Source organism: Mesoplodon mirus (genome assembly GCF_964341445.2).
Source record: "Mesoplodon mirus genome assembly, chromosome: 20".
Lineage (NCBI taxonomy): Eukaryota > Metazoa > Chordata > Mammalia > Artiodactyla > Ziphiidae > Mesoplodon > Mesoplodon mirus.
In genome coordinates, this window is record NC_138996.1 from 17,602,250 (window position 1) to 17,627,081 (window position 24,832).

General features: G+C 35.6%; 1 protein-coding gene across 1 annotated transcript in view; it reads left to right on the top strand.

Moving 5' to 3' along the window:
- The window catches only part of TEX15 (testis expressed 15, meiosis and synapsis associated), a gene marked incomplete at its 3' end in the record, with an annotated part of 43,801 nt that extends 21,265 nt beyond the window's left edge, over positions 1-22,536 (top strand). The window contains 11 exon segments of the mRNA XM_082608820.1: positions 2,498-2,732; positions 6,300-6,446; positions 7,313-7,475; positions 9,551-16,917; positions 18,767-18,825; positions 21,302-21,401; positions 21,405-21,588; positions 21,591-21,932; positions 21,935-22,075; positions 22,078-22,390; positions 22,392-22,536. Of these exon segments, the coding sequence (XP_082464946.1) occupies positions 2,498-2,732; positions 6,300-6,446; positions 7,313-7,475; positions 9,551-16,917; positions 18,767-18,825; positions 21,302-21,401; positions 21,405-21,588; positions 21,591-21,932; positions 21,935-22,075; positions 22,078-22,390; positions 22,392-22,536 (9,196 nt within the window).
- Between the last annotated feature and the right edge of the window lie 2,296 nt (positions 22,537-24,832).

Sequence of the window (24,832 nt, forward strand, 5' to 3'; positions counted from 1 at the left end):
TTCTGTGTACGGGAATTCCCTGGCAGTCCAGTGGTTAGGACTTCGTGCTTTCACTGCCGAGGGTGCAGATTCAGTCCCTGGTTGGGGAACTAAGATCCTGTAAGGCATGCATGGTGGCATGGCCAAAAAAAGAAAAAAAAAGACAGAAGACTATTTGGATTCATTTTACCTATCGTCTCTGAAATGGAATTGTTGAAACTCAGAGCCGCTGTCATTTAACAAGTTAACATAGATGCTAGTGTCTGAATAACTTTGAAAGTCAACCTTTTACAAACCTTTTTAGACCTAGAAATAGTTCTAAAGGCTAATTTTTAATTGGTAATTTTGATTGTGTAAATCATATTTAGTCCTAAGTTTTTTTCAAGTGTAATTCTGAATATACATTGAAAAGTACAAAGTTTTTAACAGTATTATTACTAACACAAACCTCCAGGGAATAGTTTCTACTTGAATTTATACAGGTTTTAGGATCTTTATTAAGTTGTATTTTTTTCATTCTATGCAGTCCATTAACAGGATATAATGTTCAGCCAATAAGGTGACTAGGTAACACAAAGAATTATTTGGTCCAGAATGTCAACGGCACCACTGCTCTAGGGTTTACATTACAGGCATACCTCGGAGGTATCACAGGTTCAGTTCCAGAGCACAATAAAGAGATTCACACAAATTTTTTGGCTTCCCAGTGCATATAAAGTTACGTTTACATTATAGTGTAAGTGTGCAATAGCATTAAAAAAACAATGTACACACCTTAATTTAAAAATGCATTATTGCTAAAAAATACTAACCATCATCTGAGCCTTCAGTGAATCATAGTAGTAACATCAAATATCACAGATTGATCACCATAACAAATATAATAATAATGAAGGAAGTTTGAAATACTGCAAGAATTACCCAGATGTGACACAGGGACACAAAGTGAACAAATGCTGGAAAAATGGTGCCAATAGACTTGCTTGACGCAAGGTTGCCACAAACCTTCAGTTCATAAAAAATGCAGTATCTGTGAAGCCCAATGCAGTGAAGTGCAATAAAACAAGGTATACCTGTATACGTCTTTATCACAACACACCTTGACATAATGTGATTCATGTGTGCTGTAAGAACCTTACAACAATATATTTTGATTTCCTCCCTCCCTCTCATGCTTTGTGCTTTTGTTGTGGGAGTTCTTCCAGAGCCTAAGAAAAACCACATGAGAAATTAGGAAAATAGAAAAAAGTATTGTAATTCTTCTGTGAGAATTAAACCTTAACAATCAACATAGAGATCTTAGTGGTTTACAGAGTCTAACGTCAAGCTAAAAACAAGAGCAGGAAATGATGATGGTGGAGTTGAAAGTTAAGGCTGACATTTCCAGAACTGAGAGAAATGGTCACGATCTCATCGGTGAGTCTTGCTTGTTATTGTTGCTGTGTGTTTTGTTGCCATGGGCCTGTCTACTGTTAAAGGTGAATTATTTTTGCAAATAAATATTAATACACTAATGTGCACAGTATACTTATACAAATTCTTTGAGTGGTGTTCCAGGAAATAACAAATATAGGTAGCACATGGTTTTCAAGAGCAGTTTTCCTTTTGTGGTATGCACACCACTTTCTCGATTCTGTAGCTTCTCCATTGCTGATAATCTTTTGGAATCACACTTCTGTCCCAGTGATTGAACCTCTCTGTCGTTATCACCTGCTGTGGCAGTTGCTGCCACTGCTGCTGCTCCTGAGCAGGCCATGTAGAACTCCCTTCCCCGGTGCACCAATTGGAGGAGAAGGATAGGTGTTTTATATGTTTCAGTGATTCTCGTGGAATGTGGGTAAACGTTCAACAGTGTCTGTACTTTAGATTATAACCTTTTCTGAGAATGATTCATAATTTTCATAGTGCCAAGATAGGAACCTGTAAACAAATTCTAGCTTGCTTCTCCCAGCTGTGACCTAGATCCCTGGAGAATAGAGAATGGCCCTAATAATTGACCATGTATAAGTGTATTGTGTATGTGTCTCTCTCTGTGTATATTTAAGAAATGCATGTCCTTCCCTCTGTGACACAAATAAGAACTTTGGCTCCAGAACTTAATGGACAAGAATTGGCATATATATTTCCGACTCTGTCACTTTACTCTTTTGGCAAGTTTTAACCCTCTGAACCTCATATTTCTCATTTTAAAAATGTGTGTAACAATGACAATAATAAGTAATAATAATAGCAGTAATTCAGTTCTTGGGGATTTGAGAACAAAATGACAAAATGCCTGTAACGGTTAAGTCTTAACAGTGCTAGGGATATTAGCATTCAGGAAATGTTAGCCCTTATTTCCATTGGCCTACACAAGTAGTTATTGAACTATTTCCTGAATTCTTTCCTTAGATGATTTTTCAGCCTAACTTGTTACCATAGGATAGTTACCATAACTGTAGCAAGCTAACTCAAGTATTCATCTTCTCCTTGAAAATTCTGTTGATATTCTCATTTAATTACACGCTGTTTGCTTTAGGTCGGAGATGCGTGGGAGTGGAAGACACAGAGAACTTGAAGAACATTTCTGCTTTTTAGCACTTCCTCACAGTGATGTGGCTGAGATATATCAGAATGGAATAAGTACCAGAACATCTACATTGACGATACTAGGCAACCCTCTTCTTGGAATTTATATATTTAGACATGTTGATGTGGCCTTGAATTTTGCTCACAGTAGAAGGATTACTGTAGAAAGTATTATAATTTTTAAGGTTGGTAGCACAAAACAAATACTAAATATTATATTCAGTTTGCTTTAAATTGACCTAAATGTATTTTACTTTCAATATGAATTATTAATGTTTTAAAGTTGCATTGTATAAAATAAATATTAATTATTTATTACTATCATCATCATCATTTGAAATTTTCCCCTATTTTTTTTTTTTGCGGTATGCGGGCCTCTCACTGTTGTGGCCTCTCCCATTGCGGAGCACAGGCTCCGGACGCGCGTGCTCAGCGGCCATGGCTCACAGGCCCAGCCGCTCCACGGCATGTGAGATCTTCCCGGACCAGGGCACGAACCCATGTCCCCTGCATCAGCAGGGGGACTCTCAACCACTGCGCCACCAGGGAAGCCCTCCCCTATTTTTGACTCTAGTGGGTGTGCAGCATAAAAGTCTTCAAGTAAACAAAGGCAGCCTTTATCATATTGGTTTTCCTAATGTATATTTTTTCTCTCCTAATTGACCTTCTTATCTTTCTCTCTTTTGTTCAGACTATAATTAATATCAGAGTGTTCTAAGTGTCTTTCCTCAAAACATTGGTATTATTAATTCTGACTTAAGCCAAAGTTGCTACACTCTTACTGTTTATTTTACTTAATAGCGTTACACAATATTAATTTCTTTGTTTTGATAATTTTGCCATGCTTATATAAGATGTTAACATTAGGAAAAACAGGATAGAGGTATATGGGATCTCTGAACTGTTTTGCAACTTTTCTTAAAGTCTAAAATTACTCAAAATTGAAAAAAAAATCTTACAGTAGAATTGTAAGCATCAACAGACAAACTGGTTAAGATATACTTTTTTGTTAATTGCAGCTTTGCCAGAACTACTAAAATCACAGTAAGTAGGCAGGATCCTCAGTTGTGTAACTTAGGATGTGTGTACATTCACATAAAACCAACGGTTCATTTGGTATAATTTAATTATTTTTTAGACCTCAGGTATTATCAAATTCATAAAGCATAATTTATTTTTATTTTTTATTTTATTTTATTTTTTCGGGGGGCGGTGGTACGTGGGCCTCTCACTGTTGTGGCCTCTCCCGTTGCAGAGCACAGGCTCCGGACGTGCAGGCTCAGCGGCCATGGCTCACGGGCCCAGCCACTCCGCGGCATGTGGGATCTTCCCGGACTGGGGCACAAACCCGTGTCCCCTGCATCGGCAGGTGGACTCTCAACCACTGCGCCTCCAGGGAAGCCCTATTTTTATTTTTATATTAAAAAATAATACATACTGATTTTAGAAAATTTGGAACTTACTAAGAAGCTCCAAAAAGCCCATTAATAACGACACAATTTTTTTGTATACCTATACTTAGTCTTCTGCTCATATATATGGATATACATTGTATAATGGTCATTAAAATACATTCTTTTTTTTTTTTTTTTTTTTTTTTGCGGTACGCGGGCCTCTCACTGTTGTGGCCTCTTCCCATTGTGGAGCACAGGCTCCAGATGCGCAGGCTCAGCGGCTGTGGCTCACGGGCCCAGCCACGCCATGGCATGTGGGATCTTCCCGGACCGGGGAACGAACCCGTGTCCCCTGCATCGGCAGGCGGACTCTCAACCACTGCGCCACCAGGGAAGCCCCAAAATACATTCTTTATATATTATGTAACTTGCTTTTTTCATTGATTATAAAATCAACATTTTCCATGTCATTAAATAAATATTCTTCTGTAATATACTTTTGAACGACTACATAGTGTTCCCCTGTACAACTCTACCATAAATTTGTGCAACACATTTTTTAATGTTGGAATATAAATTACTTGGTTTTCTTATTTTTGTACTTTTAAATACTACTTTGATTATTCATGTAGGTACATTTTACACACACCTGTGATTATTTGCTAAGAATTAATTGATTAATTCCTATGTGTCAAATTAGGAGTCAGAGGTATGTGTACACTTTCACAGCTTTCGATATGAAATGCCCAGTTGTCCTGAGAAAGGTTGTACTAATTGACATTCCTTTCCACAGCCTGGGGGGGATGTCTGTTATCTCACATCATCACTAACTCTGTGTATTATATTTTTTAAAAGATATTTGCCAGTCTTAATATGTGATAGTTTCTCATTGTTGGTTCAGTTTTTTATTCTTTTTCATAGTTATTGCTGAGCTTAACATTCTGCGTATATTCATTGGCAATATTTAGTGAACTGCCTATTATTAATATCCTTTGCTAGATTCTTGGTTTTTCCTTTCTTTGTTTCTAGTTGATTCATAAGCATTATCAATTCATTAAAGTGAATGTTGAGAGCTAGGCTATTCTGTGTATAATGTTTTATCGCTTATTGTTTTCTTTTTTAAATAAACATTTTATTTTGTAATAAATTGAAATTTACAGAAAAATTATGAAGGTAGTACAGAAAGGTCCTGTATACAATTTAACCAGCTTCCCCTAATGTTAACATTTCATATAACTATTGCACCTCTGTTAAAACTAAGAAACAGAAACTAACAGTGTGTATGTCAATTATATCTCAATTTTAAAAATAATAAAATAAAATGAAAAGAAACTAACATTGATACAGTACTATTTACTGCAGACTATTCAGCTTTTGCCAGTTTTTCCACTAATGTTTTTTTCTCTTCCAGTATCCAAGTACAGGGTACCACATTACATTTAGTATTGTTTTCAATTTTGAATGAATTATTAGCATATTAAAAAATAAAAGTAATAGAATTGCTGACTTAAATAAAATTTGTAGTTGTTTTCATATTAATTGCACTTTCCCCCCACCTTTTATCACTTAATTAGTTCATGTTTTTTTAAATTTTTATACTCATTTGTTTTTGATGTACAGAAGTTTTGGAATATTTTACAGTGAAATTTGTTTTTAGTTCATGTTTTTTTGGCAATATGCTTAGAAAAGAATCCTCACTTGGAAGTTAGATAAATATTTGCTTGTATTTCTTTCTACAGTGTTTATATTACTTAAATGTTTACCTTGTTAGGTATTTATTTTGGTTTATAGGTTGAGAGGAATTTCATTTTTTTCAAGTCCACACCATTTATTGAATAATCTGGTTTTGCTTCATTTGTTTCAAATGATGCTTTTAATATCATATTATATTTTTATAGATGCTTGGACTTATCTGGGCTTTTTATTTTGTGTGGCTTTTTCCCCCTCTCTGCCTTTTTTTGTGGTAGTACCGTTCTTTTAAAAAGTAATATCTGGAAGTGCATGTCACCTTTCCTGTTCCATCATTCTCTATTTCTGACCCAAATTTTTTTTCAAAAAATTGTTTCCAAAATTTTATATGTTATTCTTGTTTAGTCTTCCAGGGAAGTTTTTAAACTAAAACTCATTTCTACAAATGGATTTTCTGAAATTTTTATTGAAACTACTATAGTCTTTGAGTTTAATTTAAGGGGGAATTGACATAATTACAATAAGTCATGCCATTCATCTGGGACATGGATTATCTCTCCATTGGAACTTCTTTCCTTAAAAAAGAAGCTAGCTTTACTTTCCTAGTATGAGAGTTTAAAGTGTTTCGGTATATTTTTATTTACCTTCTTTTTGCTTTTTTTTTTCCAGGTTCTTTTTGGAAAAGTGAAGAAAATTCAGCCTTCAGTGGATAAAAACAAAGTTTCTTTGGATCCTTCTCCTAACTTTGACTGCCATATGTCAAGAAGTGTACCCTCTTTGAAAGATACCATTGAACTACAAGCCTACAGTTCAGCAGTATGTTAACTTTTTGGTTCATTTGCCAACTTGAAAGTCACATGCCTCACACTGTATGATACAAGCCTTGAAACAACTGCCCAAAATATTAAATGGAAATCTCTTACTTCATTCACCATAATATGACCTAAATAAATAGATAGTAAAAGCTGTTTTAATATTTGCGATCTCAGAACATTAATAAAGAGGCTTCCAGATTTACATTAACTTCATTCTAAGTACAGTGGCTGCTTTTATTTCGATGTTTCGTAGATTAATTCCTAACTTTGCAAAACAAAAAAGGCTACTTTGAAATGTTATTGATCTTCACAAAAGGAGAAAAGGCTTATGTATTAGTCATTACATGGTAGACTAATTACTACACTAATTTTCTGTCATATGTTACTGAGACACTTAGTAGACCTTTAATCTTTTATAGAAGATTAAATTATGTAATACATACTATATATAATCATATATATGATTAAATGAGGATAAATATTTTAGAAACATATATATGCTCCCACATGTAAGATGTATTAAGCTATTGTTATTTTTCTAATTGACTTTTCCTCCCAAATAAAATACAGTGGTTCCCAGCATAGGCAAAACATTGAAGTTTTAATGAAAAAATACTTTTTTATTTAAAAAACAGATTGTGTCTGTTTCTGCTGATATTGGAAGCCTATCAAGGAAAAAATATGCTGTGGGGAAAAAAATTCCTCTTCAGGAAAACTAGGGTTGAAGAAGGCAGGGAGAGTGGGGCTGTATGGAAGCTGATTAATAAATAACAACATGCAGTATCTAGATTTTTTAAAATAGGAGCTTATTCAAGTCTGCAAAAATTAATCAGCATAAAAATGTTCTCTACCTTCTTTATCTTTTAGGTATACTTCTATGAATATAATAACCTTTCAAAGCCAGTAGATAAACCTAGGCAGTGTCTTCCATATGCAATAGTAACAGTAAAATTTATTGGTCAAAAAGTAGATAATGGACACCTTATGACATCTTTGAGATTCCTCTCAACAGGACTTCCTAAGAGGGCTGGTAAGATACATATATTTTTCTACTTCAGTAGCGTTTGTGGTGGTCTTACAGCTTCTGAATATGATTTTCTAATACATTATGAATATTTAAACAAAATAGTTGTGCTTTACCTGTTTTCGATTTTATATACCTAGAATCACATTGCAGCTATTTTTTTTTTTTTTTTTTTTTTTTTTTGCGGTACGCAGGCCTCTCACTGTTATGGCCTCTCCCGTCGCGGAGCACAGGCTCCGGACGCGCAGGCTCAGCGGCCATGGCTCACGGGCCCAGCCTCTCCACAGCATGTGGGATCTTCCCGGACCGGGGCACGAACCCGTGTCCCCTGCATGGGCAGGCGGACTCTCAACCACTGCGCCACCAGGGGAGCCCATTGCAGCTATTTTTGTTACTTCTTTTGCTCAGTGTTACATTTGTGTGATTCTTCCTCGCTGATATGTATAACTGTAGTTTCCTCATTTTCACTCATATATTTGTGTACACACACACACACACACACATTATTGAATTTTGTGACTATACACTATTCCTATGAGATGTTTTGACATTTTGTAGTTTTCTTCATATTCCAAGTATTGCTGTTTTAAACGTTCATGTACGTATCTCAGTGCATATGTGCAAGTGTTTTTCTATAGCGTATACATCTACGTTAGAAATGTGCAACTTAATCCAAAGCCAATGTCAAATAGTTTTCCAAAGTGGTTGTGTCAGGTTACCTAATTACTCTACATCATTGCCAGTACGTATACTTCTTTTTTTTAAAAAAATTATTTATTTATTTATTATTTTTGGTTACATTGGGTCTTCGTTGCTGCAGGTGGGCTTTCTCTAGTTGCAGTGAGCAGGGGCTACTCTTCATTGCAGTGCACGGGCTTCTCATTTGCGGTGGCTTCTCTTGTTGCAGAGCACGGGGTTCTAGGCGCACGGGCTTCAGTAGTTGTGGCACACAGGCTCGGTAGTTGTGGCTCACGGGCTCTAGAGCACAGGCTCAGTAGTTGTGGCGCACGGTCTTAGCTGCTCCGCGGCATGTGGGATCTTCCCAGACCAGGGCTCAAACCCGTGTCCCCTGCATCGGCAGGCAGATTCCCAACCACTGCGCCACCAGGGAAGTCCCACATCTCTATTTTCGAACATATTTCCACTATAGCTTACTGTAATTAAAAGGATAATCACAATAGTTATATAATTTAGAAATCTTCAACAGAGCTATTTTTTAACATTCTGTGAAAAAGAACTTCATGGTATGTTCCCAGTGATATGATTATAACTTCATATATTGTTCATGAGCAACTTCTCATTAATAATCTGTTTTAACAATGGTATTTTCATGGTATTAGTTAACTATGAATGCTTTGTGCACATTTTACTTGCTAAATATGTGTTTTTATAAGTTCCTTTGTTATTACATGAAGTGCTTTATGAAATTTTAGGAATAAATCTCTATAATTATAAAAAGAAAATTTGCTTCTATTTTCCAGGTTTTTATTTATATTTATTATTTGCCAGAATATTTATTTCATAATGGAACAGGGGTAGTGGTTTGCTTTGGCTCCTGGGAAGGATTTTGTGCAGACTTTTTGATCTTTCCCCCCCGCCCTGTTTCTTTACCTTATTCCTCTTTCCTTTCCATTTTTGTTCTCCTGTGGTAGAGGGAAAAAGAAGCAAGTTAACAGTAGGTCGAGGGAGACAATTTTACCTAATAATGTATAGATTCTATTATTAAATATCTGCATATAGGAAATTAATATAAGAAATACCTAGTCTGTGAGCAACATGGTTTTGTTCCTATTTAATTTTTCTATTTCTTAGTATTTGTCAAAATTCAAATTTTTTATGGCAAATAATTATAATGGGTCTATAGGGCAGAATTTCATGCTACGTCATTTATACCTTATTGGTCAGTTACCCTCCTCTTCTCTTCTTGCTTTTTCTGCTGAGAACATACTTTAATCATCATTAGGTTATTTGATGGACTTTCCGTTAAAACCGCTTATGACATAGTTTACTTGCATTAATCGAGTTGCCTGAAGAAACACTTTTTGTTCCTGTTTTTCTTTATTTTCTTCTTATTTCCACAGAAAGAACACGGTCTCTGAATAACTGTACAGTGGCCAAGAGAATTGGAAAAGGAAAAGATGCTACTGTCATCTTTGAGCACTTCAGGAAACCTGTAGATCCATTTGTTCAGGAAAACTGTTCATGCAGTGCACTAAATTCAGAGATAAATCCTTACAACTCAGATACTTCTAACTCCTATGGAAATGTGCAAAATGAAAACATGTCTGTACTTGAAGCATACAGTGGACAGATGGAGCACAGTTCAGCAGAATGTAGAGACACTTCTCAAGTGCATGCATATGATTCAGGTCTTTCATTTATTCCCAGTGATACCAGAGAAAGTGTTAATAATGGTGACCTCTTAAATTTGACAAATCTTAAAGATGTTTTAAGTGGTTTTGCTGCTACTTTTCCCCTTCATAACAATATTGGCTCAAGCACAGTTATTACTTCAAAACTCCTCAAAGACCCAAGGCTGATGAAGAGAGAAGAAAGCATGGGAAAACATAATACTATTACAGGTTTAAATGAGATTTTGCCATTTGAGAAGAGTTTAGATTTTGCTAATTCAGAAATAAACCTATCATCTATGCCAACTAATCCTGCCTCGTCATCTGAAGTCATGCCTGGTGATCAGACTGTTCTTACTAATTATTTGGATTCCCCTTGCTTCAAAATTTCTTTGAATGATTCACAAACCCAGGCTCACAACATGGGCTCTAAGACCTATGATTGTACAGCTCCCAATAAAATTACCATGGCAGAACAGTGTAAGAGCCAGGATAATTTTTCCTTCCCAATGTGTGTGTCAAATGTAGTCTCAGAAGTTGAAACCCAAAAACACAGTGGAGAAAAAGCTCAGAGATCCCAGCAGAGAAGCAACATTCCACTTTTAATTGAACAAAATAGTGAGCCACATGACTCTTATGAATCAGTGAATACTTGTACAAAAGGGTATAATAGTCACATCTCTCCAGAATCACAGTCTTCTAATTTTAAAACTGTATATCAGACTGGTCACCAAATGCCTACACTTTTTCCACTCCAAAGCAAAGAAAGCATACATGAGTACATTCAAGATATTGGAAAGATGAGAAACTTCACTGGGCCAGAAGACAATTCCAAACATGAAGAAAAGCAAAATTTATGGAAAGAAAGTGATAATTCTTTTACTAATAAAACAAAAATCAGTCCAGTAGATAGTTACATTTCTTTGCATCAAGACGACAAAGAGAAGGAGAATCTTGATTATTTGGTGGAAAATTGTGATCAAATATTAATTACTCAAGGGTTAGAAAAGCCAAAATCTTTCTTATCTACCACAGAGAAGAAGTATGAGCTAGATCACCTAGTATTGGAAATACAAAATCATCTTACTCCAAGACTGGAGAACCTTCCGCAAAAGCATCCTCAGCACTCTTTAGAGTACAAAGATAACATTCATACAAGTTTTACCATTTCTCAAAAACGAATGGAACTGAAATTGGAAAAACCAGATCGAAACTGTGTTAGCGTTATGACTGATGCTTTCCAGGAAGTAAAAGACATTCCCCAGGCCAAACAACTACTGGCTGTTACTTCATCTCATGACATTAAAACAGCTCCTAATGCAAATTGCAACATAGCTAGAGAACATATATGTGTTAAAAGGAGAAATGGAAATGATCCAGTGTCCTTAGAGAACAGTGAAAGAGACTGCAAAGAAAATTCTCAAGTTAACAATAAAGGTCAAGATCACACTCAGTTCTGTAATTCACAGTTGAACAGTGATGTGCACCTGAATATTGATTGCAGAGAACAGAGAGAGAATGATAAAGAAAACCAGAATGAGGCTGAAGTGGAAGACATTGCTTTGTCTATAGAAAACAACATAGGGAATATACATGGAGATGAGAAGCAGAGTTTTCATGCAAACAAAAATTTTACCACTGTAGATGAAAGGAGGGAGAATAAAGATTACAATAGCATAGAAATTCTGAGTTCTGAAGAATTTTCTACTACATTTAATTTGACTCAGGGAAAAAAATATGTGTCCACAGAATCTACATTATTAGAAAATGAAGATACCGTAACTGCCATAAAAGAAAAAGATATTCAAAATACTGGAAGGACTATAGAGCATTTGGTTTCCACTGCATTTCCCCAAATTGCAGGTTCTTCAGGGCATATAGCCTCACATGCTGTGGTTCAGATAGCTGGTGCTCCAGTGCCTGCGTTAGGCACAAATCTCGAAGATCACCGAAGATACCAGTTTAAAGAAACTTCTTCTTCTGAGAGTCCAGATTTTGGTTTGTTAGTAAAATATAGGGTTTCTGATTGTGAAACACATATGGATAAAAATCAGTTACACAACTCATTTCATCAGTCAGTAAGTGACAACTCAGTTCTTCAAAGCATCAAATTGGATAATGAGATTGAAGTAGGATCAGAACGGAGTGACAATGCTTTTCTATCTCAACAGGACGCTCATAGCCATGGAAATGTACTCTATGAAGACTTCGGGGCTTCATACGAGGCTCTGAAGCCTCGCATCAATTGGGAAGGTCTGTTAGGAAGCACTAATGGGGAGACAGAAGTTTTGAAAAGCACCACAAGGAGGGAGAATAGCGATCAGCATTGCTCTGAGGAAAGTAATTTTTACTTCTCTACAGCAAAAAACAAAGCAGAGCTCTTCAACCCAATTTTACTTCCTGATGTAGAAGTTAGGATTACTAATGTATTTATGCAAGGATTCAGTCCTGCTATTGAATCCCTTGCATTGAAAGATAATTTCTGCAAATATAGAACTGAAGCCATAAAATCAGAAATAAAGGAGGAGGAAGAAGTTCCACGATTTGAAATTCATTCCCAGTGTTCTGGTGAAAATTCACATCATCCATCTGAAGGTGAATTTGGTAATGTAAGGCAAGAATCAGGACTAGTAAGTAAATCTGAAACCTTACTTTCTTTTGACTTGAGTCATAATACACACTTGAATCATGTGTCTGAAAAGCAAAACAAGGGACCTTTGCTTACTGAACCTTCTAATGTCACAACAGTAAATAACGAAAGCAGGCGTTCCTTTACAAAGTCAAAAAACGATTGTAATGATACTAGAAGTAAAAAGGACACAGAATCAAGAATTAGCAAAAGAAAGCCACATACACGTTTTAGGGACCAGAATATACCACACAAAGATTTAAGACATCATGAGATTTGTGGGAATAGGAGGAGGCTAACCAGTCAGGACTTGTTGGAATGTTTTTCTTCATTATCCCAAGGACGAATTGAAACCTTTTCACGGTCAGAAAAACACATTAGGAGTGCCCTGGATATTCTAACTAGCGAAGCATCTTTATGCAAAAGCAGATGTCTTTCCAGAAAACTTGACAGAGCTGTTCTTCACTTAAATAAAGCTCATAGAAGAGTTCACACGTCTTTGCAGCTTACAGCTAAAGTGGGAGAAAAAAGAAAGGGCCCTTTACCAAAAGCATATGCAGTAATATGCAATAATTTCTGGGAAAGTTGTGACCTTCAAGGTTATAGTTCTGTGTCTGAAAGAAGATATTACTCCAATGAGCAATTTTTGTCAAAAAGAAAATACGACAAACCTGGAGAGAAAAGGGCTTTGGGATTTGAAGTTGATAAATCATTAACTCATGTATCAAACCACAAGTCTTATAAAACAAGTGGAGAGAGAGTCACAAAGTGCCTTTCTGAGAAAAATGTGTCCGGTGTCTCCAGAAGTCCCACCGCTATTCGCATGAGAGGATATTGTGATCGAGAGTATCCTGAACCACAGTTAGCCCTCTGTTCCACGTCCCAAAGTACAAGTCAGTCAGCTTATAGCACTAGCAGTTTGAGAAATCCCAGATCATCAGAACTTCAGCCCTTTTCTAGAAAAACTAGGTGTCTCTCTTCCCCAGACTGCCCAGATGAGAAACTAACTAAAAAAGAAAATCAAATGGATGCAGAGTTTTTATCTAACGTTAGTAAATATGAAAAGCTTAAGAACCATTCAGCACATGGTAATATTAAGAGTACAACAAAAGAAAACAATTCTGAAGCTAATGAAGTAATAAGTAAAAGGAATTCAGTATCTTTAACTTGCATAAAAGAAAGCAACGTAAATTTTAGCATGGACAAAAATGATGATGCAACTTGTATAGCCCACGCAAAGGTAAAAACTATTTCAGTCTTAGAATCAAGTGTGACGCATGTTTTTAACATTGATATCAACAAACCAAATAACGTTATTTTATCTGGTTGTACAAGAAACCTGGAAGTAAATTTTCCTATAGAAAAATGGACAGCTCCTAATGAGAGCTCCAAACCAGGCATTATTACAGGAAACTTCCTTATGGACCCATTAAATCTAACTCTGATAAAAAGCAAAAAGTGTAACAGTATTCCTCAATCGTTATCAGCCACTCTAGTGACAGACACTGAGGAAGAATCTTCACAATCTTACCTGAATAAACAGAGCATTTTTGCTGTAGATTCTTCAGCAGTGTCTACCATTGTACCACACTGTCAACAAGGATGTGCTGGAAAGGAGCTGCTAAAGACAGAACATTGCTCTTCAAGTAATTGCTTCCCCATAGACGGGAATGGAACAAATGTTATTGAGAATTCTGAGTTGGATTTCACATCAGTAACTGAAGAAAGTAAGGACAATATGATGAAGAAACTATTTTCCAATGATAGTTTTCTGCTCTTAAAAGATAACATAAAGGGTTCTTCTTCCCCAAAATGTACTGCAAAGAAAGACATTCAGGACAGAAAAATGTGGAAAGATAAACAAGCAGAGAAGGCAAAAGATTCATTTCACAAAAACATGGATGAAGGATCAAGTGTTAAGACTGAGTACAAAAATCAAAAGAATAAGACATTAGAAGAATTCTCCTACTTAAGTGAGAAAACAGTTAAAAACAACTTGATTGATTTTCATTTGAGCATTACAGATGCTACTGAGGCAGTCTCTTTGAGTAACACTGCTTCTAATCAGCTTAACAAAAGAGAGAAAGAGGAGGGAAAAGTTAGTCATGACTCTCAGTCTGACTCCACAATGCACTCAGGAAGAGCCTGTAATTCCAAACCAGGCATTACAGGAATGAATCATATGCCTCTTCTACATGCCCACTCTGAAACCTCCAACATCTCTCCTCCTCCGAAGATGCCTACATCATACATGAATGAATTAAAAGAAGAACATTGCTTAACTAATAATTTGGCTCCTATAGCTAAGATAGCTCAAATTTTGAAGAGGGCAGATGAAGCATCATCTTTGCAGATTCTACAGGAAGAAACTAAAGTTTGTCAAAATATTCTCCCTTTATTTGTTGAAGCTTTTGAAAGAAAACAAGAATGTTCATTTAAACAAATCTTGATATCAAGAGACCTGTTGGTAGAACAAAACCTGTGGAATAACTGCAGACACAAATTAAAACCGTGTGCTCTTGACTCCTTGGTAGAACTCCAAATGATGATGGAAACTATTCAGTTCATTGAAAACAAAACAAGGCTCTTAGGAGGTGAGCCAACATTCCGAAGCTTGCTTTGGTATGATGAGACATTGTACAGTGAGCTGCTTGGCAGACCACGTGGGTTTCAACAACAATCCAATTTCTATCCTGCTTTTCAAAGCAGGTTAAAATATCTTGCATTCTGTGAGTTGCAAAACTATCATGATCAGTTGGTTGAAGTGTTTGAAGAAACCAAAAGGAAAATCAGTTCATACTACATGTTCTTAAAATACAAACGACAGATTAATGAGTGTGAGGCAATAATGAAACATTGTTCTGATTGCTTTGACTTTTCTCTTTCTGTTCCATTTACCTGTGGAGTTAACTTTGGAGATAGTTTAGGAGACCTAGAATCCTTGAGAAAAAGTACATTAAATCTGATCAGTATATATGCGGACTCTCCCCAAAATGATTCCTGTCCAGGAAAACAAGACCATCTATGGATTATTATAGAAATGATCTCCTCAAAAGTTAATTTTATCAAGAACAATGAGGCATTAAGTATTAAAATATCTCTTTATGGTCTGGAACATATCTTTTTTGATGCTGCAAAAAGTCTCGTTTGGAAAGAAAAGAGAGAGTCTTTCTGCAAAAAATACTCAGGAAAGAACAGCAAAGAAATACTACTCGAAATGAATCAACATGCTTTTTCTAAGTTGCAGAAGATATGTGATACGTTGTCTAAAGATTTAAGCAGTGAACGCATTTCCAGTACTGAGCTTGAGAATACTATGATTACTTCCAGAAAGTCAAATGCTCTAGTAAACAAAGCAACAATTAGCATAGAAAACTCTAGGTTTAACAGTACTTTGCTTTCACATCCAGATATCTGTTGTATTAGTGAAATATTGGATCAGGCTGAATTTGCAGACTTTAAAAAACTACGGGAACTCACTTTGAGATGTACCGATCACTTAGAAATTTTAAAAAAATACTTTCAGTTGCTGCAAGAAGATAACATAGATAATATATTTATCACACAAGAAAATGTTTTGGACATAGTGAAAAACGACAACCATGAGGCAGTAATTTTAAAACCTGCGGCCATTGAAACCTATATTGAAGTCGTCATGCTCTCAGAAACAGTTCACTTTCTTAAAAACTCAATGGCGAAGAAACTAGACAAACAGAGGTTTCGAGGTATGCTTTGGTTTGATGTGTCACTTCTTCCTGAACTGATTCAGTGCCAAGAAAAAATGACTTCTTTCTCATTTCTTAAAGATAATTCAACAAACTGTCTTTGGAAAGTGATAGAGACTGCTATATCTGAACATGAGAAAGATCTGGATATTATCTACAAATATAATGAAGCTGTTAATTGCTCCTATGCTCTTCATTTGCTCTCAAGAGAACTTGAAGAACTTTCAGAAATAAAAACACTTCTAAAGAAGTCTAAGTATTCTGTTTCCACATACATTGACTTTGTGCCATGTATAGCATCCATAAATTACGGAAGCACTGTGACAGAGTTAGAATACAACTACAATCAGTTTTCCACCCTGCTCACAAATGTGATGGCTGCCCCTCGGAAGGACTTAGGGAAAATGGCCCATATTATGAAAGTCATGAAAACTATTGAACATATGAAGATAATATGTGCTAAAAATGCTAAATTAACCATTTCCTTTATCCTGTGGCAAATGCAACATAACAGAAAGAAGACTTTCCACCTGGAGAGAAAGGAAGAAATGAATATTCATGTAAAACCTAGGAAGAATATCAACAAGTCCAGTACTTGTGTGAATGTGCCCTCAATTTCACAGTACATAATGAAAAACGTTTCAAATTCCTCTAAAAAACGACCTTTCACTGTAGACAAATGTGAAGACCCTCAAGAGGAACAAGAGGAAAATACTACTGTTTCCAGTTGTAAAAAACAAAAGGTAACAAATGTTTTAAGCGAAACCTATGTAGGTATTCTTTTTAAGAACAAGTCTACTCTTTAAGCAAACAAGTACGTAGTTTGCAGAATTGTAAAAATTGAGAATGCTTTACTGCCTTGCAAAATGAATTTACTAACAACTATTGGATTAAACAATCCATATTATCTATAAAATGATATGAATGATTTGTATATGTGAGAGATAGCCTTGCAAATGTCTACTTTTAAACTTACAAATTAATTATTTTATTTAGAAAACACTTCTTGGAAGGGTGTGAATTTTAATAACGGCTTAAGGAAAAGTCCATATAATGAATGTGAGTTAAGCAAGTGACCAAGTATTTATTGAGTAGCTTCTGTATAATGAGGCTATACTTAATGTTGTGGATATTAAAAATTGACAGTGGAGTCTGTGTTCTTGACCATTATCATCCACACAGAGAAATAGTACAGATATTTTAAAATAGACGATTATGAAGGAGTTAGTCCTGCATAAGTACATTTTATTTAACAAATTTTATATAGCATTTATTAAACACTTGGCAGCGTTCTAATGAATGTACAAACATTAACTTTTTCTCTTCTTCACAGAATGCTTATGATGTAGGCACTGTTATTATCTTATTAGAAAGTACAGAAACTGAGGCATAGAAAGGTTAAATAACTTTCCCAAGGTCACAAAGTTAGTAAATGGAAGCGCTTAGATATAAAACAAGGCATTCTAGCTCCAGAGCCCATATTAATAATTGCCCCTACTCCACCCTCAGAGACTACTCAAAATTTTTTGAGAATTTCTCATTTCAGAAGTGAAGAAAGAGAGACCTATGCGCAAAATGAAAAGTAGGATTCTTTCTCAGCTTACTCTAATTGTATTCATTAGTTAAACTCTAGTTCTAGAGACTAGGAAACAAATCATTTATTGCACTGTGTTTGTGGGAAAATGCTTAATTAACAACCAGTTTATAAACATACTTCCAAAACACAAGAACAACACAAGTTGTGTACTCCACATCAAGAGTAAAATGAAGGTATTACTAAAAAGGTGTTGTAAGTATAGAGAAGAAAAGCAAAATCTTTTAAAAATAGAGATTTATTCATTGATTTCATAGAAGGACACAGATCAAAGCTTTTCCTTAAAGGAAAAAATGTTATCAGATGAAGGTAAAAAAATGAAGAAGGTATCCAAGCTATGGAAAATAATGTGACCAAAGACACAATGCTTATTGACATTATTTGAGAAATGGGTTTAAAATTAAGTCTGGAACAAACATTTTAACTTAGTGGACAGAAGTAAGCTAAAGATGGAGAAGCATATCGTTTCAGATAACAGAATGTTCTAAATATAGGCCTGAAGAGTTTGAACTCGTTCTGTACGTATTGAAGGGTAGTGTCCTGTAAACTGTGTTTTCTCAGTGATTTTAAAGAGTAGAGATTTTGAGTATAGTTAGAAGTAGTAAGTCATCTGGGTCTTAGAAAGAGGTGCTGTTTTACAGAATAGGAAAGGAAAATCCATACTTGACAGACATTACTTAACAGTGGCACTGAGTGACTGGTTGATTAAAAAGGGCATAAAATAGGAAGCAGTCATAAATAGACGTGTTGTAAGATGTGGGTAAAAAGAATGTTGCAGATTGCTTTTTTAAAAAGTTTCTCCAAACATTTATGAAATATGGGAAGTCCAGCAGAGTCACTGAGTTTTGAAGGAGAGGATCATTAATGAATATAGTTTCAGACAGTGCATTTTAGATGATGACAGAACAAGCAATTGCAAATGTCTGATAATTAAAATAATAAATATTGTACTGTAAACCATCAACAATGTAGCTTTTCTCTGTATTTTTTAAACATAGGTTAACATGAAAGATGTCACAAAAATCAACAGAGAAAAGGCAACGTTCAAGCATCCAAGGTAGGAGTTGCCATCATCCCTGTCTGAAGAAAAACTAAACAAAACTGAGCACATATTAAGGAACAAGACTAAAACCTTTATTTATTACCTCTGTTGGGTTATACATGTAACTTAGGGGAGAAGAGTTAGCTAAGGAGGGAGAAGAAGTTTCAGATTATGCAGTGTCTTAGGTAAGGCCTAAGGAGTTTGAATTTCATTCTGTAAGGATTGAAAGGTAATATCCTGTGAAATGCGTTTTCACAGTGATTTAAAGGGTAAGGAGATTCTAAGTACAGTTAAAAGTAGTATGTCAGCCAGGGCTTAGAAAAGAGTGACGCTTTACAGAATAAGAAGGTAAAAGTCATATTTGATAGACATTATTTAATGAATTGATGGGGCTTAGCGACTGGCTTATTACTTAAAAGGGCGTAGAATGGGGCAAGTGATTCGATTTTTTTAAACTTGTGGATTTTATAGACCTGTCAAATTTCAAGACTGGCTAACAAGATAAAAATTGACAAGTTTTATTCCTAAGTGGGAGCTTAGTCAAACACACTCACATATTATAAGTATACTACTGTTTCATGAAAGGATGTATTACCACCACAGTATAGAACATGATTTCAGAATAAAGGCTAATTCTTTAAATTCTTTTTGAATTAGTTATTTTTATTAAAAACCCACTACATTATTTATGTTTTTCTCATTTTGACATGAAGTGGCACCACTGGATTTGTTGACCATCTCTTGTTTCATTCAACTCTGTAAGATTTTCAATTTATGACAAGCTTCATTTTTTACCATCTTTTTTTCCATCCTATGAAGGAAAATGAATAATATGAACTAAAAGAAGATAAGCATTCTCATTTCTGTCTTATTTGGTTTTGCTTCTCTAAATGTAATCTTTAGGGCTTCCCTGGTGGCGGCACAATGGTTAAGAATCCACCTGCCAATGCAGGGGGACACAGGTTCCAGCTCTGGTCTGGGAAGGTCCCACGTGCCGCAGAGCAACTAAGCCCACACGCCACAATTACTGAGCCTGTGCTCTAGAGCCTGCGAGCCACAACTACTGAAGCCCGTGCGCCTAGAGCCCATGCTCTGCAACAAGAGAAGCCACCACAGTGAGAAGCCCGCACACCACAACGAAGAGTAGCCCCCATTCACCACAACTAGAGAGAGCCTGTGCGCAGCAATGAAGACCCAACACAGCCAAAAATAAATTAATTAATTAATTTTTAAAAAAATTAAATATGATCTTTAATTTACTACATTTCTAGAATCTTTTTCCTGGCACAGATGACTCTTTAAATAATTGTGTAGTGGCATAAGGATGAATAAGCTATCAGAGGCATAAAATAAACCAGTTCTGTAATCATCTTAGTTTTGTAACTAAGATGATTTGTTTTACTTAGTTTACAAAACTAAGTTTTGCAAGTATAGGTAGTATTTGCTGCTCAAAGAATCAAACGGTGCCTCACCTAGCAGGAAAATGAATTCTAATATAAGGTTAATATAAGGTGCCATGGTCATGGAAGAACATCCTCTAAGAGAGTGGGTAAAAGGATAGATCATACAGGCAGCTGTCAATCTATAAGGTTGAGACATCACTGAAACATCATTAGAAATGTGATGAAGTCAAAATTGTCCTTTCTGGAAACTGTCCAAGTATTCTGTTGGGTTGGATGATGATGTAGGTTGTCATTCAAGTGCCTTTTAAGGAGGCTGGATTAAGTAAAATAGGGGCTTTTAGTTTCGTGAGTGGGATATACAGATTCCAGGCCAAAGGTTAATTTCTCTTGACTGTGGAGGAATGGTTCCTTTTTTCTTTCAACATGTTCTTTTCCACTTGTAATTCGAAGAATCTGATGAGACACCAAAAACATATAATTGCCCTGGAGACCTGTGTTAACTGTCTGGCTCTAGACCGTCAATAATGAATGCTTCCTTCACCCTGCTTGAGACTGTCTAAATTTAGATAGGAATGCCAAGGATATTCACTTGGCAAGAAATTTTCGAAGTCTGCTTTTCCTACTCTCGACCGTGAACAGACAAAATATCTCAGTACTTTGTGACAAGATAGTCTTTTGGGGGTAGGGGTCACAGCTAGTGGTTTCACCAGCTGTATATGGCCATTTGCAAGTAAAGAATATTGTCAATAGGTTGGAGGTATATGAATTAGAAACTACTGCAAAAAAATTGAAATCAGGAAGTGTCCAAAGCGTAAAATAATTTATTACAATATTGGCAGCACTCGGTATTTTCAGATGTATTGGAAATATATTTGAAATGTGGAATATATCACCTTCAGCAAGAAAAGTATCTAAATTCAAACCAAGGGAGGAAAACTGGAGAAATATGTTTCTTGTATAGTGCCAATACAAAGAGGAAAATGTGAATCTTAAGAATTCTTTTCCTAAATAAAATTTTCAAATATATATATTGAAATTTTGTGACTCTGTATATTTAAAGTTGTTTGTATGTGTGTTACACTTAATAGGACTATGAGATCTCATCCCGAAAGTGAAAATGAAACAGGACCAAGTTCATCTGACAATCTGAAAAGAAACCATGTCTCTCCAAAAAAAGTTGAAATTCAGTGATCACTACCTGGCTCACTTTTACGTTTAAAGAACCTAAAAGACACTTGTATGTCAAAGTTAGAGGGCAAAATAGATTTAACTAATATTTTATCTGCTACTTCAGAAGATTTCAGTGGACAACAGGGAAGCTTAAATAACATGAAGGAAAGAAATGTAAATTTTAGTGTTGCTGAAACAAAAAGTGATAAGATTGTTCTCCTTTGGCAATTTCTGACCAAAAACGTGTAGATGGCACATTTTCAAAAGACCAGGAGATACCTTCTCAGAAATTTCTTAAGAATTCCTCAGATCCTGCAGAGAAATCTTGTCTCTCAGACATAAAACCAGAAACTGGTGCTTCTCTTCTGCCTAATGCATCAGTGCTCTCAAAGCCTATTTTCTATTTTGTGAGGGATATCAATGCCAATTTAGAAATGAATGACACTGACTTTGAACCTCAAGATAATGAAATATTAAATTCATCCATTAAAAATTCTAAATGCACCAGTTCTCCAGAACCCATACATATCCAGAACAAAATTCCTGTTCTGCAAATAAAATACAACCTGCAAAAACTGAGTCAAAAGAAAAATATAAGAAGGATACATTGAATTCCAGTACTACACCTGTTGAAGCATCTGAGAACGTGACCCTTAATGTAAATCAAACAGTAGAATACTCTTTTTCTGAACAATAGAATCAAAAGTTTTAACTCAGAATGCTGCCACATATTGGAATGAAATTCCACAGTCTGCATGTACCCCAGTATATAATTCTTCTGAGCAGTCATTTGGAACTTCATATCCTTACTCGGCTTGGTGTGTTTATCGTTACAGCAATGGCAGTTCCATTACCCCGACATACCAGGGAATAACATCCTATGAAGTACAGCCACCTCCTTTTGGGATGTTGACTGCAGTTACAGGTACTGTTCAAAATACACATTCTAATCTTTTGTACTGTCAATATTGTGGTTACTTTGCTGGGGAACGACAGGCAAATGACTTTGCCAGTGAGTGGACATTTTCAATCTCAAATGCCTGTTTACAGTTTTCAGCAGCCAGTTTTTTCACAGTATGTTTCCCATCAACCGGTCGCTGCATACCCTTTCTCTCCTGATTTGGGTGTGCTTCCAAAAGTTCCTTGGACTTAACGGTGAGTTTCACAAGTTCAGTACTTGCTTCGTAGAGTTTTCACTTTTACCTTTGTACATTTATGTAAGTGGAATTTACAACAAGTGGTGATAGATGGCACATTTTTCTGTGTAGACTTGTAGAATTGTTTAAAATCAGGCAGAGTTGAATTACATTGTCAGTGGAAAACTAGTTGTCAAAGACTGAGAAAAAAAGAATTGGTAATATCACTAAATATGTCCTTCAATAAAACCCAACTTCAAGGAATAATAGTTAAAGTAAATTATAGTTATTGAAATATGATGCAACCATTGAAGGGTTTATAAAAGTTTTTAATGACAGTTTTTGAAACTATATTGTATAAATTTACTTACATAAATAAAGAAATGCATACAGATACGGAAATAAAGTACACTAACATTTTAACTTGCCTCCCTGTGAGTGATAAAATTTGGAGTTTGTGGAGAGTGTTGTTCATTATTTTCTAGATTTCATATTGTGAACATACATTTTTTGATAAATGAAGGAAAAAAATAGAGTAAATAGGTGGAAAAAGGAACTTCAATCAGATAGTATCTAATAACAGTATTCTAATATAGTATCGTAGCATAAGTGAATGGAGTTAATTGAAATGTGTTAGTAGAACAACTTGGTAGTTTGCCACGGGGACTTGAAATTTTTCCTCTGAAACACAATTCTGTTTATAGAATATCATGATTAGAATATAATTTTTAATTAAGTTGACATGTATATTTACCATAGTTAAAGCAAAATTTTAAAAGTTATTAATAATTCTGCAAAAACTACATTAGCACCCAAATATTCTACCAACAGAGGTAAAATGTACTGTGTATAGTTAATCATCTCTTAATGTCTTGAACAGAGAAATGCAAGGAATTTCTTTATTTTTTATTTATTTATTTATTTATGGCTGTGTTGGGTCTTCATTTCTGTGCGAGGGCTTTCTCTAGTTGTGGCAAGCGGGGGCCACTCTTCATCGCGGTGCGTGGGCCTCTCACTATCGCGGCCTCTCGTTGCGGAGCACAGGCTCCAGACGCGCAGGCTCAGTAATTGTGGCTCACGGGCCCAGTTGCTCCGCGGCATGTGGGATCCTCCCAGACCAGGGCTCGAACCCGTGTCCCCTGCATTGGCAGGCAGATTCTCAACCACTGCGCCACCAGGGAAGCCCAAGGAATTTCTTTAAATTGAAAAGTTGTTTCTCAAGGAAAATCAGTTTTGTAGGTTGTGTGTCTGTATATATATAAGGTGAAAAATACCACATGCAAATTCAGCCAAAAAATATTTTTAAAGCTTTGATTTGGCTTTTTGCCTCAACTTGGTGTTAACTACAGTATAAAAGAAGGAAGAAAACCTATTAAAACCAACAAGGTTTTGTATTCATTAAAATATTTAGAGAGTTCAATAAATGTGCTGAATTGTATTTTTTTAAAAAGTTCTTTCTCAGTCCTGGGTTATCTTACAAACTAATAAGTAGAAAAAATTAATTGAATTAATTAATTCCTTAGTCTGAATTGGACAAGAAGCAGGCTGTTAGTATAGTTCTATTTCTAATTAAGAAACCTTTTGACAGCAGCATCTCTACATTGGAGTTGCCACTGGTGCCCTATAACCTGTGGGATAAAATTCAAATACTTTAGCTTGGAATACAGGGCCCTTGACAGCCCTGCATAGACAGCCGCATTTCCCACCACTTCCACCTCTGTATTCAAGCCACATTGAACTTCTTACTCTGTTTTCTCATGTGAGAATGCCTCTTCTACTTCCACAGTATTTTTGTGTGCATTTCTCACATATGAGTATTTTGTGTTGGTGTAATTATCTATGTATCCTTTCCTTCCCTCCCTGCCCCACTAAATGAGTTTAAACAGGACTGAAAAATTTTCAGCTAAATCATAGCCTGAAGAAAAACTATAAAGGAGATGAGAAAGCAGGGGCAGGGTATACGACTGCTTTTTCCTTTTTGATTAATATATTGCTGTGGCTGCTGTAATGATAAATGCATCAAGCATAATAGATGCGGCAAACCTACAAATTAAAGACATTTTAATTTTTGAAATAGGAAGTCTTGAATGAAATTGTTTCATAAAGGTCTCGTGGTTTGAGCTTTCTTTTGTTCTTAATAATTAAGCTGTTTATGATGCTAAGAAAGCTATCTGGAATCAAATCCAGCTTTGATTCTCAAAAATTGTAATTGTTATTTCTTTGGTTGTATTACAACGAACTACATCCTTCTGAAGATGTGAAAATCCCTATGACCCACTTCCAACTGTTGTGCTCATGATACTTGTATTCAGC